The sequence below is a fragment of the Channa argus genome, chromosome 13 (assembly GCF_033026475.1).
Source record: "Channa argus isolate prfri chromosome 13, Channa argus male v1.0, whole genome shotgun sequence".
NCBI lineage: Eukaryota > Metazoa > Chordata > Actinopteri > Anabantiformes > Channidae > Channa > Channa argus.
In genome coordinates, this window is record NC_090209.1 from 18,185,729 (window position 1) to 18,204,238 (window position 18,510).

Below are 18,510 nucleotides of genomic sequence, written 5' to 3' on the forward strand. Positions count from 1 at the left end.
CAGCGGCCAGAATAACTACTTCAAAGTAAGAATTGTGTGTGAATTTGGCATGTGGTTGACACATTTGACAGACATATGGTTAAAATTAAGCAGTCATATTTTAAAGGAAAATGCACAACGGCTCTTATACTCTAGGATAAACAATTCTTTGCAAACCTTGACCACATGCCTCTAAAAGTGTCACTCAGTGTCTACTTGGCACTGTGACCTAAACCCAGTTTTACAAAGCCCTTTTAAAACCCTACTTTAGAAATGATGTCGCCCTGCATCTTCAAACCCACAGTAATTTCACGTCCGTTTCAGGTTATGTTTCTTTAAGCTTAATTTGGAGTGTTTCAGTCAGCCATGCAAGTATTAAGGCATTACCGCCCCTCTCCATTTCCCTGCAAATAAACATTTGGCTGCCACTCCACCTGAAAAGGCTGCCATGTTTGTGTTGGCACAGAAAGAGGGTTAGAGAAGCTGAGGGATGGATTAAGTAAGAAGGGGAGCTAGAGATAGAGAAAAGAGGAATAAAAAATGCATAATTAAATATGAGCAGAGAAAGTTGGGCTGGAAGTAGGTACAGTTATTTATCCAACCTGAATCTACCAGTCAATGTGTCAATTTTATCTAAGTCTAGTTAACGTTTATATCAAAAACGCTCAGATAAATAGGAAAATGTTAACTGGCAGCTGATATGGGATCCGATACTCTGTTTGAATTGGAACCACAGTAACAGTCCACCTTAAAAGTTCACCAGAGGAATGCATCTCGCCTCATAAAGGATTTTTGTTTTACACACCATCGCTGTTTTTCCACTGACTTTCAGAAAGCAAACACACCTGACAACAGTTTGAGTTTGGCCTGTCATCAGTTTAGGTCCTGCCATTGAGTTAATGTTAGTTAGAGACAGCTGATCAGACCTGCTGTTTGACATTTTAACTGGAAATAAAAAAGATGATTAAACAGGGACTGCAAGCGTTATTCAATGTCAGAACCGTGGTCAGAATTCACTCGCAGGCTGTAGCCTTAGGTCAAATTTGGCAGGCCGCCACATTATGAAAAATTAAGATGACACACACAATTTATTTTCTTTAAAAAATCCCCTGTATGGATCCTAAAAGGCCCCTGTAATTATGTGTACAATACAAACAATATTTAGGATTTTGTACTTCTTTCCGGTATAGAACATACCTGTTTTACCTGTTTGTTTCATTTGTATTTCATTGCAGTCTATCTATCTATCTATCTATCTATCTATGTATCTATCTATCTATCTATCTATATAAATGTATAAATTGTATATAGACACATTCTCCCCCTGCTTTTCTTGCAGGTTAAGCTGGATGATCGAGTGATGTCAACTGAGCAGGGTCTGCTGTTTCGGCGTCTCTTCCACCAGGATGAAGGTGTGTACATCTGTCATTCCAGAGAGCATGGCTTCACACAGATCTTGGCTCGCTTCACCCTCGAAGTCCTCCACGGGGAGACTGTGGACGAGCTCATGGGACGTGACAATGCAGGCCAGTCCGATTCATTCAAAGACCGCTCTACAGGAAACTACAGAGCTTGGATGCCTTGTAGCACATATGGCAGGAGCAGCTCTTTGGGCCAAATAGGTCAATCGCGTCTGTGGTTCAAGGATATCATGCAGCTGATCGGGCCATCCAACCTGCCACACGTGGAGGAGTATTGTGAGAGGATGTGGTGCAACGACAAGCTAAGGAGGAAACACAAAAGTATGGTGGAGAAATATCGCCAGGCGCAGGAGGGTGCCAGGAAGGCTCGTAGCAAGGGCTCCAGTGAACGCAACCGGATGCCGCGAGATCTGAGCAGACGGGAAGAATAGTGAAGAAAAGGGGGTTGAGAGGTGTTGGTTTAAGGAACTCAAAATGAAAAAAGACAAAGTTCACAGTGCAGGTGAAGATGGCTGGGTCAAGACTGAAATCATGTCCTAATATTTGTAACTTTGGCACTTGATGTAAGAATAAGGCAGATGGGAAAAGTGCATCTCCTTTTATCAGCCATCAAAGGTGAATGGATTTTATCAAATCACTGCACGTGTTGGGCAGGTGTTAGGGGGTGGTTCTAACTGTGGCCCAAGAAAGTCACAAGTGTTTGTCTGTGATGACAGCAAAAAGAGACACCGCTTGTGAACTGAGGAGACTGTTGCTTATGAAATGATGTAGACATTATTATACAGGAGACAAGATATAATCTTTCAAAGACACCATAAGGAAGCTCTTTTTTTAATCTTATCCTGATTACCAAGGACTACTCTGCTTCTGTGACGTTTGCCCCTGTATACCTTTACTGTTATTCAAATACAGACACTGCCTTCATTTTATCACCTTATCTCAGATTTATAAATGTATGCATGCCCGGGGAAGGACTGTACCGATGACCCGTTTAACTATGCCGACAGTGTTGTTGGCTTTTGCAACCTCAACGACTCTTTGACAGTTCGTTTTGGCTCATTTCTTTGTTAATTGTCAACTTCTAGTTCTTCACGTAACAATCTATGCTAATCTCAAACTGTGGTTTAAACAGAGAGGAACGTGCATCAGTTGTGTACTTTGCATTGTTGGACTACATCATAGCAAATATGCCAAGCAGGGGTTTTGCATATGGACACACGCAGTTACTTTCATTTATTGATCTACTGATTAAGTTGGTCACATTTCACAAAATGCAATCACTGGATTCATCTTCTTCTCACTTGGTGTTTAATGATCCATATCTCTTGCCTTGCTCTACAACATGTTGAATATCACTTCGACTCAATTCATGACATGAGGTTTTTGAAGCTAATGAAGCACTCAGCTGAAATCCTATCACCCATCACACTGGATGAATAAGCTCAGCTAACCTAACTGGAAACTAGCATGAGACGATTGTTGATGGTTCAACAGATTAAATGATCGTTGCTTTATTTTTATTGCTGTCGGTTGCACATTCTAACACCAGTTAGAGATCAAAATCCCTCCAAATATCACTTATTTCATATTTCACTGAACATTATTTTCATAGTTTTCATACTGTACCAACTTTTGAACATACTCAATAATCACAGTAACAATCTTCAACAATCCCCAACCCTAATCCAAATTCTTAGGCAACTCTACTTAATTTAAAATAATAAGAAGAAGGATATTTTTGCCATATTAAGAGGTTGACATTTTAAACTGTACAAATGTTATTTGTGCTTATGAAATTAATTTGAAACAAAAATTTAGCAAAAGCAAGTAGCCAACTGCAGTAGTAGCCAAAGAACTGAGGGTTTGGCATGGCCTATGTGGCTGTCAGAGATTGAATTTCTCACGTAGTCAAATCCTTTAAATCCCTGTAATGTGTACACCCTCTACAAGCTTAACATGATCCAGGAAGCAGCACTAACACCAAATAAATTGGTGATCTTTCAGTGAGGTTTATGCCATGTAAATAGCCTCTGGAAGACAAATAAAAAAAGGGGGGGAGAGGAGAAAGGAAAAAGAAATGAAAATAAAGGTACTATTAGCTTCTTGTGAAGTCTTTGTTTACCTTTTATAAAAATCCTAATCCCTGTTAAAACGAATTTTCCCATCCATCAATATGAAATGAGTCGTTTAAAATGCAACACAATTTTCTCAAGTTTGTACAACACAATTAAGCATGTTTTACTCTAACAAAGTTTATTTTTCTTAGCTTTAGGATTGTTGATGTTATTAGACTCCACCTATGGTGATTTCTCTAAAAATATTGCTTGAGATGTATTTAAACTAAAAGAACATTATGACAGTAGGAGAGGAGGTGTGAAAGAAACAGAGTAAAGAAAAATGGTTAATACTAGGTTATTCTTGAAGATAATCCTTCCTAAAGCTTTTTTTTCTATTACAATTTTGTATTTTAATTTTGTCAGAATTACTTGGTCTGGCCTGCTTTAGTCTTTGAAAATGATAAAGTAAATTGTTGTTGCGGTGTTGGTATCACATGTATGTTTGAGTTTCTTCCATTGAAACTCCTGAAAGCAAAAATTTCTAAACTGTTTATACTTTCATTTTTGCAACTTTGATTTTGATCTTTGTATGTAAAATTGTCTGTTTTACAACAACTGTTGGAAGACAGAACCACCAAAATAAATGCTAACAATCATTTTGCTGAAGATTTTTGATGATTTTCAGACTTGAAATGTTTTAGAAAGGCTTTAGCAACCATTACTGACCAAATATCAAACATGTGTGCATGTTCAAAAGAAAACTCTCTGAACCTTTTGTACAGTTGTACAAAGAGTGTTGTTTAATTGCTTTAGACATTTTATATTTTTAACTCTTTAATGATGTTCATTTTCTATAATTAAATGTGTTCAGTTTGCCAGGATTCTTATCTACAAACAAAGTTTAGATTCACAGCAGTTGTCCTGCCATTCTTAATATAATAATTAATATTATCTGCTGTTTTTTACCGTTTGTAAAATACAATTCGCTTTCAAGCATAGCTGATAGATTTATTGTTTGACAAAGATAATGTCAATGTTTTCTGCAAACCCAGAGATGGTGATTGCCTCCTCCTAATTAGAGGTGCAGCAATTAATAAATGGTTATACATGCTCGCATCTCTGCAGCGAATCTACACCAAACAGAAAGGAGGTTCAGTCACTAGTTGTATATTAGAGAATGTTCTGTAGTAAGACTATGGTATTTGTGAACTGCAGTAAACACTGAACATTTAGAAACTTTTTGAAAGCATGTTTTTGATAATAACAATGATACTCAGTGTAGAATTTAGACTAAAATGTGTAGATCATTGGATTAAAAAAGATATTAACTTGGTGAACTGTCCCTTAATTGTACTGTATAAATGTGTGCTGGTAGTGGGGTCTCTGACAGAAAGAGCTTAATTTAAATGTGTATTTATGTCTTATTTAAGTGTCTTTCTATCATGCATGCTACTTGGATGCTATTTAATGAGAATAAAAGTCGATTTGCTAACATAAAAGTGACCCTGGCTGATTATTAAAGACTTTTACTGAGAGGTTTTAAGTTTGTGTTTTAGAAGGACAGGAGTAAAGGCGCCATTGACATAAACAGAGACCAAACAGCAGTGCTCCATAACTGGCCAATATTTGAGGACCTTTACTGCACTGAAACTCAGACATGGTCTATTTAGCACTAAATCAACAACATGCAGACTGCACACCTGCAACAAGGCTGTTTGGAATTTGATGTCAAGAAGGAAACAGAGTCACTTTTTATTTCCCACACCTGCTTTCATTTATGCTTTATATTTCTGTCTCTTTCTGTACAGGTCAGGGCCAAAAATGTTGTTGGCTACTTGAGTTAGGATTAGGTGCAAATACATGGCGTTTTAAGCAAAAGGATGTCTGTGTGTTTTTGCAGATTTGCAGGCCCAATGTGGACTAATTAATTGACCCACTTACTGGGTTTGGTCATGCAAGTGATTGGAGGGTAATTGAGCAGCAACATCTGTATAAATGTGCAGCAATAATGGCTGCTAGATACTTTAGCAAACAGACCATCTTACAAAAACCATTTCTGCAACTGAACCCATTTAACGACTTTATACCCTGACATTTACTCCTACACACACAAATACAAAAATATTTGTTTGGACGAGTTTTGCACACCCATATGAGAAGATGCACATGCAAGAAAACCCACAAACACACAAATTTTCATCCACACAGACCTGTGTAAAACTTCAAAATGCCAAGTCTGACGTAAATCTCCGCTGTGTAAAAGGAATTTAAGTGGCCCCAGTGTTTATATTGTCCACAGTTTAGTATGGGTCAAGCCAAGGAACCAATTTTAACACTGAACGCCAATGTATACAAATTATCCATCTACAGAAAACAGTGAAGTGGATACATGCACACTGGAAAACATATCAGCTTTTGAGATTTTGTATTCTAAAACAATACTTTATAAGTCATAGTTTTTCAGTGTCAAAACCAGCCTTCAAGTCCTGCATTTACATTGCATTTAACAGTTGAAACAAGCTGGGTGACAATAGAACTTAATCAAAGTGTCACACAATGAAGAATTTCTAGCTTTGAATACAAGAATGAGATTTTATTAGAAATCTCTGGTTCACATCATCAAAAGAAGGTGAAGCATGTTTGACCAATGCTTGATATATATATTATATAGATTAAAGCCCATGTAAGCCCATGTCTATTGCAGGGTCATCAGCTGGTAACCACACTTTAGTACATTTTTTTTTATCTCTACATTGTGTTCAATTCTCTTCCTCCAAAATGTACTGTACTGTTTTGCCCTCGACTGGATGTGATTGACATTCTATAGTCAATTTTTTATTTTTGTACTTTCGGCTTATGCTGTACATTCAGGGTTGTCACAGTGGATCATTAGGCCGCATATTGATTTGGCACAGTTTTTTATGCCAGATGCCCTTCCTGGACAGAACCCTCCTACCGGGCTTGGAACCAGCACTGCGTGGCTGGGGATTGGGAAATGGGCGGTTTGGGGGTTCAGTGTCTTGCCCAGGGGAGGGCACTTTAACATGTGCTGACCCTTTGGCCGACCCTACCAACTGCGTCACTGCCACCCCCTGACATTGTATATTCACTATTTCACATACATTGTGTTCAGTGGATCTTTTAATCACTAGTTAATGAAATGCGTTGCAGTGAAATGAGATTTACATATTTTTCCTAGCATTCTTTAAGATAAGCCAGCATGAAATGATTGGTGGATTTTGCAGAAACTAAGCACATGGCATATATAGTACACAGAGAAAAGACTGGAGGGGAGCACCCCATAGTCTATAGCATATTCTCATTAAATAATTCATTAAATGCATTAGTACAAACTATGATATCTTTAACGTTTGCAGAGAATGAAACAAACTTTAACCCCCACTCACTAACAGTCTACAACAGAAAGGCACAAAATGCAGATCTTTCCCACAATCCTCAACTCTGTAAAATGTTTTATATCCACACACAAATGGATGTGTACAACCACAAACACATTAGAAAACCCTATGTGCACACAACTGCTTGTGAGATCCAAACACACCCTGAAACTACAGCTTTTGGTTAAGGTTGTTTCCCCTCCTGTCACCTTCACTCAGTACAAACCCCGCTTCATTAGTGTAACGGGTGTGCTGCACTGAGGCCCATGTAGGAAGTTAAATTAACATTCTGTAAACATCCTCCATGCGTCATACACCATGAGACCAGTTAGTTGAAGACATCAAATGCATCAACCAACAACATAATTAATCAAATTAATTCATTCCTAGGTTTTGAATTGTAGCCTAAATGTATGTTTATGTCCTCAAGAACATTAAAAATGAATAAATAATAAACTAATATAATCTTTCAAGACTACAATTCAGATTAAGAACACAACTTATATTATAAATAAATATATTTAAATAATTCTAATTATTAATTATTTTCTCAAAGGGAATGAGGAAGAAGGCATGTCGGGAAATGCTCTCCTGTTTGACCAATCATCCTGCGGCTTTTCCTTTACCATAAGTAGCGTGGACCTGGTGTTTTCCTGTTTTTCTCGAGAATTCTATGATTTCCTGAACCAGCAAATAATTGGCAGGATAATAAACTATAATTCTTCTGCCAAACTGACAAAACTTTGCTTCACGATTGCTAATGTTAGCAATGGTGACGTGCAGACGGAAGCTAACGTTAGCTAACCGTTAGCCCCACGAGTGAGGGTGCAGCAGTATCTTAAGTTGATACAGTCGTATTTGGGAGAAGGATGGGACAAGAAAGACTCGGTGGATTGTACTGTCAACAGAGAACAGCAGAGGCCGAAACTTGGACTTGAGGAGAGTTCTAGACGAATTTGCTGACCTGTGGGATGAACGTGAATTTGGTGAGTACACGTTTCTCTCTATAACCAATGGGTCGGGGATTTAAAGCTATGACAGTGGAAATGTTCACCTGCTTTATCTGTGTTTGTGATAACATGATAATGAATTGTGTAAATTATTGTCGCTGTATTCTTATGCAAGCGACTTTGTTATCGGGCGATTACCTGCGTCAACACAATTAGTTGCCGCTAGCTGTGTGCTTATCTATATGCTCCCGTAAGACACACGTGTGATGATTCATGTAGGCTCGCTGCAGATTTTCGTTAGCCCGGAAAAGTGAGAATTAGGCTGTGCATGGTCAGCAGTGGTAAAACCGGCGCTTTGGTCATTGCTCCTGGTGCTGATGAAAGGCTGGATTGCAGGGTGGCACTGGTCTTTGAGTCTTTCCGAGGCAAAGCAGCTGTCTACTACTGGAATTGTTTGGAGTCGTTGTGTGTGCTTGACCGTGCAGCCATGCGTTTATGCACACTTCTCACTTGCATTTACTTATACATATCACGCTTTTGGGTCAGTATTTAGTTGATTAAAGACTTTCATGAAGAAATCCCAGGATTACATGGTAGTGTAAATTCATTAAAGGTGTTTTCCATTTAATAATGTAGTTGAACCGCTTTTGCTGGATGACATTAAACCAGCTTCACAAGCCCAGTTACTTATGAGAGATTTGTCTGGATGCCATCGTCTAAAGTAAGGGCTGTTTGGTTTTGCAGCTTTTATTTATTTGATGTAAATTTAAACACCATTCTCTGAAACTTTAAGCTCACCTGTTTAAAAATGGAAATATATTTAGTTATTGAAAAAACTTGCAGAACATGCAGTTGATCTAACCACTTATTTCTTCTGTCTTTGAAACCTTATCACAAGTGATCTTCAGTACTTCTTGTTGTAGAGAACAAAAATGGCTTTACAATTTATCAAGATTTTTATTTATCATGTCACTGTTGTTCGTCCTCAGACAAATGGTGTAGTTAACTACCAAGTACTGGTTGTCTGACAAAAGACCTATAGTTGGCTGAAACATCCAGATGCAAAACATTTATCCAAGAAACACAGCTTTCCACTGTCCTGACACCAACAATTATTATCATATAATTTCTGATGGCCAAAATATGAAATCTTCCTATGAAGAAGATGAGGTTAAAGATTAAACACTGTATATACAGATTGTTTGGAGTGAAAAGAAAACATAAAACTCTCTACATCTAGGTTTAGGGATATAGCATATCATTTTTTATATTTAGTGGTAAAATGCGGCTCATGTGAGTGGCCACACTGTAAGAAACCATATGAAAACACACCTGATGAAACCATATGAAACCTGATAACAGTAATCGTTTTCAAACATATAGAATTAGGAAATTATCTATGAAAATACCTATAATTTAATACCATTAACCCATAAATGAGTCTGTATTTGGGCATATTCAATGGCTATAATGGCCCTTACTGAACAGAACTAAATTACTTTAATGACGCTATACCCACTGTTTGTCAGACACTACATGAAAGTGGGAATTTTTCCCAGCAAAGGCCATAAAAGAGAAGAGGGAAAAGTATTTTACAAAATATATTTGACAGCAAAAATGACTGAATCAATCCAATAATGCGTCTATCTACTAAAATGCTGTTGCTGCTGGTGACTTTTCCCAGGACAATAAACATCATGTGGAAGCTGTAAATGTGCGGAGGAGGAGAAAGAAGTCAGTTGTTGTCCCAAGCTTTAAACGCTGTACTAACTCAATAGTGCTTCTCCCTCCTCCTTTTGGCATCAACTGTTTACTTAAAGACCAAAAATATGTTGTGTGCCTGTTTCTGGTGCATTCCTAGGACAGATGAAGCCACACTCTTGGGTTCCAGTGTCAGCGTAAATGCATTCATATACCTTTTAGACTCAAAGCTGTGGGACAGCGCAGCTTTATAACCTCTGATTTAGGTTCATTACAGCACCGCACAGCAGTCTTATTGCTCTGAGGTAGTTTTCCCAATTGGTCTGTTGGGCTCTGTCGTTCTACTATTATTCTGATCGACTACAAACAGGTTTCCTCTTGCTCATTTTCTTGTCCCGGTTGTGATCGTACCCTCTGGAGCAGTCTGTTGAACTCCTTGATCCTGATTGGAGGCATGAGGTTTTCTTTTATGCCTGTGAGCTGGAAAGCATCAGTCTCACAGTGAATGACTGCAGACCCTGCCCTTTCCTATGTGTACCTCAGCTTAATTTTGGCTCATAAGATGATAGTTGGCAGCTTTGCTTCAACTTTTTGTTGTACATTCACTTTTTCTTTAAACCTCAGCTGAAAAGACACTTTTTGATGGTTTAAAGTATTTTATTTTTTAGAGTTGCTTAGTATTAGCTAGTGCTGGTTGTAATGGGCAAAGTTTCCACATAAAGTTCTTTCAAATAAACTTACAAACCTCAGACCTTTTTCTTTTATTTAATTGCTTTCTACATAATTAACATTGTAATTACCAACTAATCCCTTTTACCTTGTATTTGTTCTTTGTTGCCACTGTCAAGTAATGAGCAAAGGCATTTTGAATTGATCTATTAGATTAAGGAAGAGTCTTTGGTAGGAGATTTAGATCTGTTGGAAATGAGTTTTCAGCATGAAACAAACACAAATCTAGATACAAGTGTTTTGAAACATGAAAGTCTGATCTACCACAGCAGATCAAATAACCTTAAAATCCGGCAGAAATAAATGCTTGCTGGATTTGCCGTTTGTAGATAATTTTCTCTTTCATTCTCTGGTTCTCTTATGATTATCTGTTTAGCAATGTTATTTTTTTCATGCCCATGAGCCTTTCAGCATTTTTAAAAATTACCAGTATCTGTTAGATGTCTTTTAATCCTGGCTACATAAGTGTGTGCATATTTAGTCTGGCTTGGCAGTTTATATTTTTGGAATCTGCTCCATAATTCTATGGATTTGATTTAGTTGCAGAATAACACAAATTTACATTGCACTTACACGTCATTTAATTCCACACAGAAATTTTGGAATCAAAGTAATTGATTTTTAGCATTGATGCCAAATACTGCCTACCATTTAGTGAGTAATAGCGTTGGTGAATTACCTGGTTAGTTTGTAGTTTAGCTGATTGCCAAAATAATACTAATAATAATCAGAGGTACAATCAGGGATCTCTTGTGCTTTAAGACTGGAGTCTTAGCGCGCGCGTGTGTGTGTGTGTGTGTGTGTGTGTGTGTGTGTGTGTGTGTGTGAAGAAACAGGCATGCCTAAGCAGCCCACAGGGAACTAGCTACAGATCCACTGACTCCACTTTGACTGATAAAGATTCATCTACAGAGAGGAGACTGGCTTAGATGGAGAGCATTCCAGAACAACTGTACCCTAAAAGGAAAATCTCTGTGAACAGCTAAAAGTGGCTCCCTTGGGGATTTGAAGTTGGCAGCTCTCTAACAAAATCTGATACTATATGTACGATGTTTTAAGCAAAAGAATATTTCATTCTGATTAATTTTGATGCCTGCTATTGCCTTATTGAAATTTTGTGTGACGGGGAAAGAGGATTTCAAAGGTATCATCACTTTCAAACAATGTTTATGATTGAATTTGGAAAAGATTTTAGACTCCTAAATTCCTAAACTTAATGCAACTAGCATATAGCCTACCTAAATAATAACAGGCTGGATTTAATTTTCTGAAAGCTGGAGAGATTGTTCAAACTAAATTCCACATGCAGCACAGATCAGACCTTCAGTTTGTCTGTCTAGACAAAAGCATGTTGACATAGCGTGCATATAAAATGACATATGGACTGCACATGATGTTTTTGTTTTTTACAGTCACAGCCACAAAATGGAAAGTAATTATTTAAATTTCCTTACCAAATATAAGTACAGAACAAGGACCGATTTATAAAAAAATTGATCATTCACAGACGGTTTATTTTAGTCATACTGAGCCTGCTTTTGGTAATTTTACAATTGTTTCTGGATGATTTAATGTCTGTTTTTGGTCATTTTGTTTCTGTTTTTGGATGTTTGGTGTCTGTTTTTGGTTAGGTTGAGCCAATTTTACATAATTTTAGGTAATTAAACATCTTTTTTGAGTTACTTTTTGTGTGTGTGTGTGTTGTGCTAAAGTTTGTTCAAATGGAAACGAATGGTTACCTGCTGCCTTGAAAACATGACAGGAAGTTCCAGTTGCAGCTGCTAAAGTCATTTTGTACCAAAATAGGTATATAAAAAAACAAAGACAACATCTATGGCTGGTTTTATTCTATTTTTAAACTCTGCTAGTAGGTGCTGGATTCAACACTAACCTTTATCATGGTTACCATAATTTTTATCATTAAAATCCACTATGTAAAAGAGTCTGAAGAATTTCTACACTCAAACAGTGCATGCTAGGATGTCTGCTAGTTTTGATAGTTTTACTCGCAATTCCTTAAGTCAGAAAAACTCATGTTTAAATGTTGAAAGTGGTCTAAAAATTAAAACTAGACATTCTAATTTGAATAATTTAAAATTAACAAAACTTTCATATTTACATTAAGGTCACTTAGTTATCGTATAAATTCTTGCATGATGTTTTAGGGGTTCACTTTATAGGCTAAGTCTCATGGGCCCCCTAACCCCTTGGGTCCTTGGGCCTATATCCAGTAGGCCTGTTCATTTATCCATGTTCGACTTACAGAATAACAGTAACACTAAAAATACTACTACTGGTGTTTATGATAGTGGTACCAACATAGTATAATTAACTTCACGATAACTAGGTCTTCTTTCATTGTGCTACATTATATCAACAGCTTTTGGATTGTCCCTTTAGGGGTCACCACAGCAAACATGTTTCGGAGGTTGATTTGTGAGTTTTTGACTTCCTGCCGCAACCCACCCATTTTGTCCGGGCTCGGGAGTGGCACCAAGATGGCCCTTGTTGGCTGGGTGGGGCCACACCTGGTGGGATGCACTTCGATCCCAGGGCCTTCTGCATCCCAACCCAATGCTCTACCCATTGAGCCACCAGTCCCCCTTATTGTGCTATAGCACATGTGGCATTTTAATCTTTGGTATGGAAAAGGAATTTTACAAATACATGGAGTAAAGTACAGAACATGAGGAAGAAAAGATAGTGATATGATAGAAAAGTGAAATTAATGAGGTGGTGTCAAAATGGATGGTTCATATGTTGAATAAAGATGTTTGAAGTGAATGATTATAATCATGAAAGAAAATTATGGACTGTAGTTAGAGGGAGGCCTTGTGGTCAAAGAGGGTTAGCTAGGTCATTAATTTCATATCTTCAATTTCACTCATTCTATGGGGCAGAAGAAATTATCACAGTGTGTTGGGATTCTAAACTGGGGCTCTTAAAGTATTTATTCCAGTGTCTTCCAGAATGACTCACTACTCATTAGATGGTGTCATTGCACCACAGTCTCACAGGACACACAGTTCATGCACAACACTGTAACATATTATTTATGATTTGGTGTTTAGACCAGGTTCATTTATCACTCAATGACTTCCTGATGCTCGGCTCACCACAGGAACCTTGCTCTCTTTCATGTTATAGCTCTGAATGTGCTCTATTTTCCAGTCTTGTTTCACACGAACCAGAGCAGAACTGCATTCTCTAGCTTGAAACAAGGCTAAATGGTGAACTTGGGTATGAAAAGCAAGAGCTTTCTGGAATAGATTTATCTAAATGTATTGATTGATGCTCCTGGGAGATTCATCATCTGTGAAAACAAAACACTGATGGATTTTCATTTAGCTTGGCTTTGGTCTATGCTCACTGATACATTTCACATTTATTAAAAATGTTGAAGAACCTTACCAAGGTCGGCCATTTCTTTATTATAATAAGATTAGCTTTCAATAGTTGTTCCTAAATTTTAGATTTGATATAAAGTAATGAATAAAATGTTCAAATTCTGGTCAATAATGAATATTGACTGATTACTGTTACTCCTGCCATTACAAAAACATTGTTACTGCCAAATGTTTCCTGTTTGTCAGAACTGTTTCCTTTAACTACCAAAGGAAATCCCAAACATGACTCATATTTATTACCAAAAAAATCCAACCACAAAGCCAAAAGCAGCTGTTTTGAATTGTTGAGGTCTCATGTACAATCACAACTGTATTTCTTCCTAGTCATAACACAGAAATAGTTGGGTTCACTGCATATTTACAGTTTTTGTACTTGAATAAAATATTAAAATGACTTCCAAATCTACATTACAGGGGACTCCATTAACAGATATAGGATCTTTAAACATTTGCATATACAATTGCATTTTATAAAAAAGGATTATTTTGCTGCTGCTATTAGATTGACGTAAATTCTAATCTACGTTAATAAAATGGCCCTGCAGGTATTTTGTGGTCTATGTTTATGGGGAACTTAGTCAGAAATTCAGGGAAGAGTTGTTTTTTCATAAATCCTTTTGCTGTTTTGTTTCTTTTATCTGGTATCAGAACTCACAACAAACTCTTGACTGCAAACCATTTGAAAGTAATCCAGGTCTTTGAGCTCACCCACAAAGTTTTAATTTATTATTATTTGTACCATATGCTCACAATGGCCCAAAGAGAAAAACAGGGGTTTGATCAAATTCATTTTTTTGTTGTTTCATGCTTTGAAGGAAGAAATATTAGAACAATAAGGCTGTGCAACTTGAATAGAACATACTGAGATTCGTGTGTCAGAGAGGAACCCTTGAGCATCATGATGTTTGAAGTGACGACCGTGAATTAAGCATTCATCCCCAGACTGTCTTCAGGAACAACATTATTCAAATTAAAAAGGCATTGATGTGAAGTTGAATAGACGAATGAGACACTTAAGAGATGACAGAGGAGATTTTGACTTTTTTCTTTGACTGTTAAGGGCATCTGAGCCAAACAGTCCATCTTCTCGGCTGCAGAAGCTTATACCGCATCAGAGGAGTCATAGGTCTGTTGCTGAACTCCTTTACTGGTCCCAATTTACGACCCCCGTTTGTAGAGCCACAAAAATATAACTACATTAATAATATTTTGGTCACTAGAGGGCCTATGTCGCACAGTGAGGGCTTCAGAGAAGGCCGTTGTGATGGTTCTCTGACCAAAGATAACCTTGGACAAATAGACTTGCTTCATAGCCTACAATCCAGTAGGTGTCATTAACAGATAGCAGGGGTCTCCAACACGTTCCTCGCAAGCACTATCCAAGTCACCAAAGGTTAATGAATCCTACATAAATTTGAAAACTCGATTAGTCAAATTTGAGTGGTCACTCAGCAAATCAACTTGCACGTATATCCAATCAAATTCATAAGTATCCCGTTTGGGTTGAAATAAGCTATGAGAATAAATGTTACAAAACACGAGTAGTTTTTGAAAAAGGTTGAAGACCCCTGTCGTATAGTCTACACTGTCATGTCTGACAGTGCAGCTTTCAATAAATTGATGCCTGCATGCAACCACTTGAACCACTTGAGGTGAAAACTTCAAAGGGGAATGATTAGTTTTTATAGGCATTGTAACTTCTTATTGTTAGTTCAGCTCCCCTCATCTGTGCTGTTGTGGCTCACCACTGGAGTCGGCTAATTTGTACTTGTCTCTACTGAGCAGATTACCACATGCTGTTTTTGAATCAACAATGTATTCATGACACAGCCTGTCATAAACAACAAGCTAATGATGTTTGTGCCTTTTAATTTCCCGACATTAGCAAGATCTTTTTTTAACATGGAAAAGAACGTTATCTGACCTTTAAGCAGATGTTTGCTGAGCACGTGTTTTCATTTGGTATTACTTAATGAGTCATCCTTTAGGTATTAGAAGCTAATGGAGCATGACCCAAAGATGTGCTGTTTTTACCCAGAGTGTAATAAACAACCGAAAGGAGGGTGAACACATCGCTATTTAAACGCGGAAGTAAACACTAACACACACATACGGCAAAAGTTAATGGCATATTGCAGGGAAGTGTTGTCAAAAACACACATACAGCACCACTTGTCACACACATGCACTTGTCTTCCTGTTCCTTTCCTGTTTTAGGAACAGTTCTGGACCTTTGCCAGATTGCCTTGATAATGTCAGATGTTAATCCAGCATGATAGTCGTGTGTGTGTGTGTGTGTGTGTGTGTGTGTGTGTGTTTATTTAGGCACAACAGCTGTATTCAGTAACAGAACAGGCTCCTTTAGAACTGCCCACCTGAGACCAAACCTTTTTATTTCTAATTGCCAATGTAGCTAATGCAGCAAAAATGTCTATTTACCTCCTTAGTTGAAGTTTTACTGGGTTGGCTCTTTGATTAAAAAAAACACATTCTGGAAGCATGTGTGTACTGTAAATCAGGTAATAGAAAAATGACAGAAAAAAAATCTTGCTTATTTTGTCCTACAGACTGTTTATTTTCTTCACCCTCTTTCCTCTCATCTTATTCCATCTATTTGCCTCATGAGAAACACACACTGTTGCGTGTGTGTTTAGAGTGTTGAGTGAAGTGAATGATTAGTCCTTCTTTGTGTTGTAAGAAACAAAATAACTGTCAGTTTGTACAAGCGGGGTTGATTATGTGGACTTTGTGTGTGCTAGTAGCAAGTACGGTTCACTTTAAAAAGCAAGCCAATCCTCATTTTTTTGACACAGAAAGTGAGGATTAGCAGGTTAGTGTGAGGACGGGACTGCAGATGGACAGGCAGATAGGTGAAACGCAGTGGTCCCTTCGCTATTTCCTTTCAGAAGCTGGGAAATTATGCCTTATATGAGCACCTATGTGTTGACTGTTGTATGTAGCACTCCCTTGGATGTTTCTCTTTTGTTTGATGTACCAGTAAGCATATGTCATACTGATCCATTTCTGTTCCTTTACTCTATCATTTGTCATTATTTTAGAATCCGCTTTATTGGCCAAGTATGGCAACACGTACAAGGAATTTGCCTGTAAAAAGGGTGAACAGTACAAACAATATAACAGTGACAGACAAAAAGCTACAGAAAACCTAACAATGACTAAAGGAAGGTAGTGTGTTTGGCATTTACGACACAATTACTTGTGTGTTTTTACAGGGAAGTTGGTAATGGCTGTTGATGAGTGTGATGACCTTAGGAAAGAAGCTCTTTCGGTGTCTGGTGGTTTTGCCACACAGGGGTCTGTAGCGCCTGCCAAAGGGGAGAAGGTGGAAGAGGTCAAGTCCAGGGAGAGAGGGGTCAGTGGTAATTTTCTTCGCCTGCTTCCTGGATTTTGATATGTACAAGTCCTGTAGAGTGGGCAGGGGAACACCAGTTACTCTTTCTGCTCACTGTCCATTGCAGTCTCTTCTTTCCCTGTTTGATGGCTGCTCTAAACCAGAGTGTGGTAGAGCATGGGAGAGACTTATTGATAGCAGTGTAGAACTGAATTGGCAGCTCCTGTCTTAGGTGAAACTTCCTCAGCTGCTGCAGGAAGTACATCCTCTGCTGAGCATTTCTGACCATAAAGCTGATGTTATTTTCTCACTTCAAGTCTTGACACAGGGCTGGAAGATAATTTGAGAGAGGCAGTGTGGGGGGACTAGAGACTTACATCCTCTTGCATCCTAACTTTGGCTTCTTTTAAGACTGCTCTATCTATTTAGCATTGTCCTCCTAAATGACTCTTTAACATTTGCAGTATTACACCTCAAGACCTGAATGGGACCCTTTTAAAGTGTGTATGTTGCTGGTATTCTCCTTTAACCAGGACAACGGGTTTTACTGAGTACTTTCAGCTGTTGACCCACCTTAAGTATGGAGGTGTTGGGGAACTCTCACAGTGAATGAATCATTTTTGGAAAAGTCAAAGGAGTCAGTTTTTAATGACCTACAATATTTTATCATTTTGATGTAAGGGAATGAGCCCTTTACTCAACTGCAGCATTCCAATATAAAGAGGTGATTTAAATGAGGTGTGATTCAGGGACACAGCAGCCCCTTTCATTGGCACAGCTGATTAAATAATCATATTTTTCCCAGAGGACATTTCACTTTGCCAGACTGTACCTAAATACTTAACTTACCAGAGTCTTAAATACTGTCTGATTTCAAACTGCCAGCTCTCTGCAATGCGTGCGATACGTGCAGAGACCTGTCATAACAGAAATGAGCAGGGCACTGGTTTTAGCATTACCTTTAGCGTCTCTGTAGTACAACACAGTTAAAACTAAATGGATTGCATAGCAGTACTGTGGGTATTAACTGTAGATAAATTAAGGTATTTTATATCACAGTCAGCGATTTTCCCACACTATTGGCTAACTAAGCATCTCACCCAGTATTGCTTTATTATTGCAGAAATCCTGATCCTAAATACAATAGACATACTTCAAACGTTGTAAATGAATAATTTACTACAGCCTAAGCGAGTCTGTGCAGGCATCTTTCATATCATAATTTTTTTTAGGCACCTGTTGCACTTTCAGTACAGATTTCATCTGATCACATTAGCAGGTGGACCATCTTGTTGTGCAGCATCTTGTGAATGCAAACAGCTGTAAAGGAAAGGGACCTGCTGCATTTATAATGGAAGATGGAAGCATTGGGAAACAGGCATGATTATTTTGTTAATGCTAAATGAAAATTTAATTTAAAATTAATCTAATTGCACAGCCTTAGTCTCAGCACTCTGTGCTTCTCTAAATCTTTTTTCAGTTCTCTCAAGTCCCTTTATGTGTATCTAATTTCTTT

At 37.9% G+C, this 18,510-nt stretch overlaps 1 protein-coding gene across 4 annotated transcripts in view; it reads left to right on the forward strand.

Moving 5' to 3' along the window:
• sema3bl (sema domain, immunoglobulin domain (Ig), short basic domain, secreted, (semaphorin) 3bl) overlaps positions 1 to 4,113 on the forward strand; it is a 54,972-nt gene extending 50,859 nt beyond the window's left edge. For all 4 annotated transcript variants that reach the window (XM_067527701.1, XM_067527700.1, XM_067527703.1 and 1 more), the window contains one exon: positions 1,319 to 4,113. In XM_067527701.1, coding sequence (XP_067383802.1) covers positions 1,319 to 1,831 — 513 coding nt within the window. In that variant the 3' untranslated portion in view covers positions 1,832 to 4,113. The remainder of the gene's footprint in view (positions 1 to 1,318) is intronic.
• The last annotated feature ends 14,397 nt before the right edge of the window (positions 4,114 to 18,510 follow it).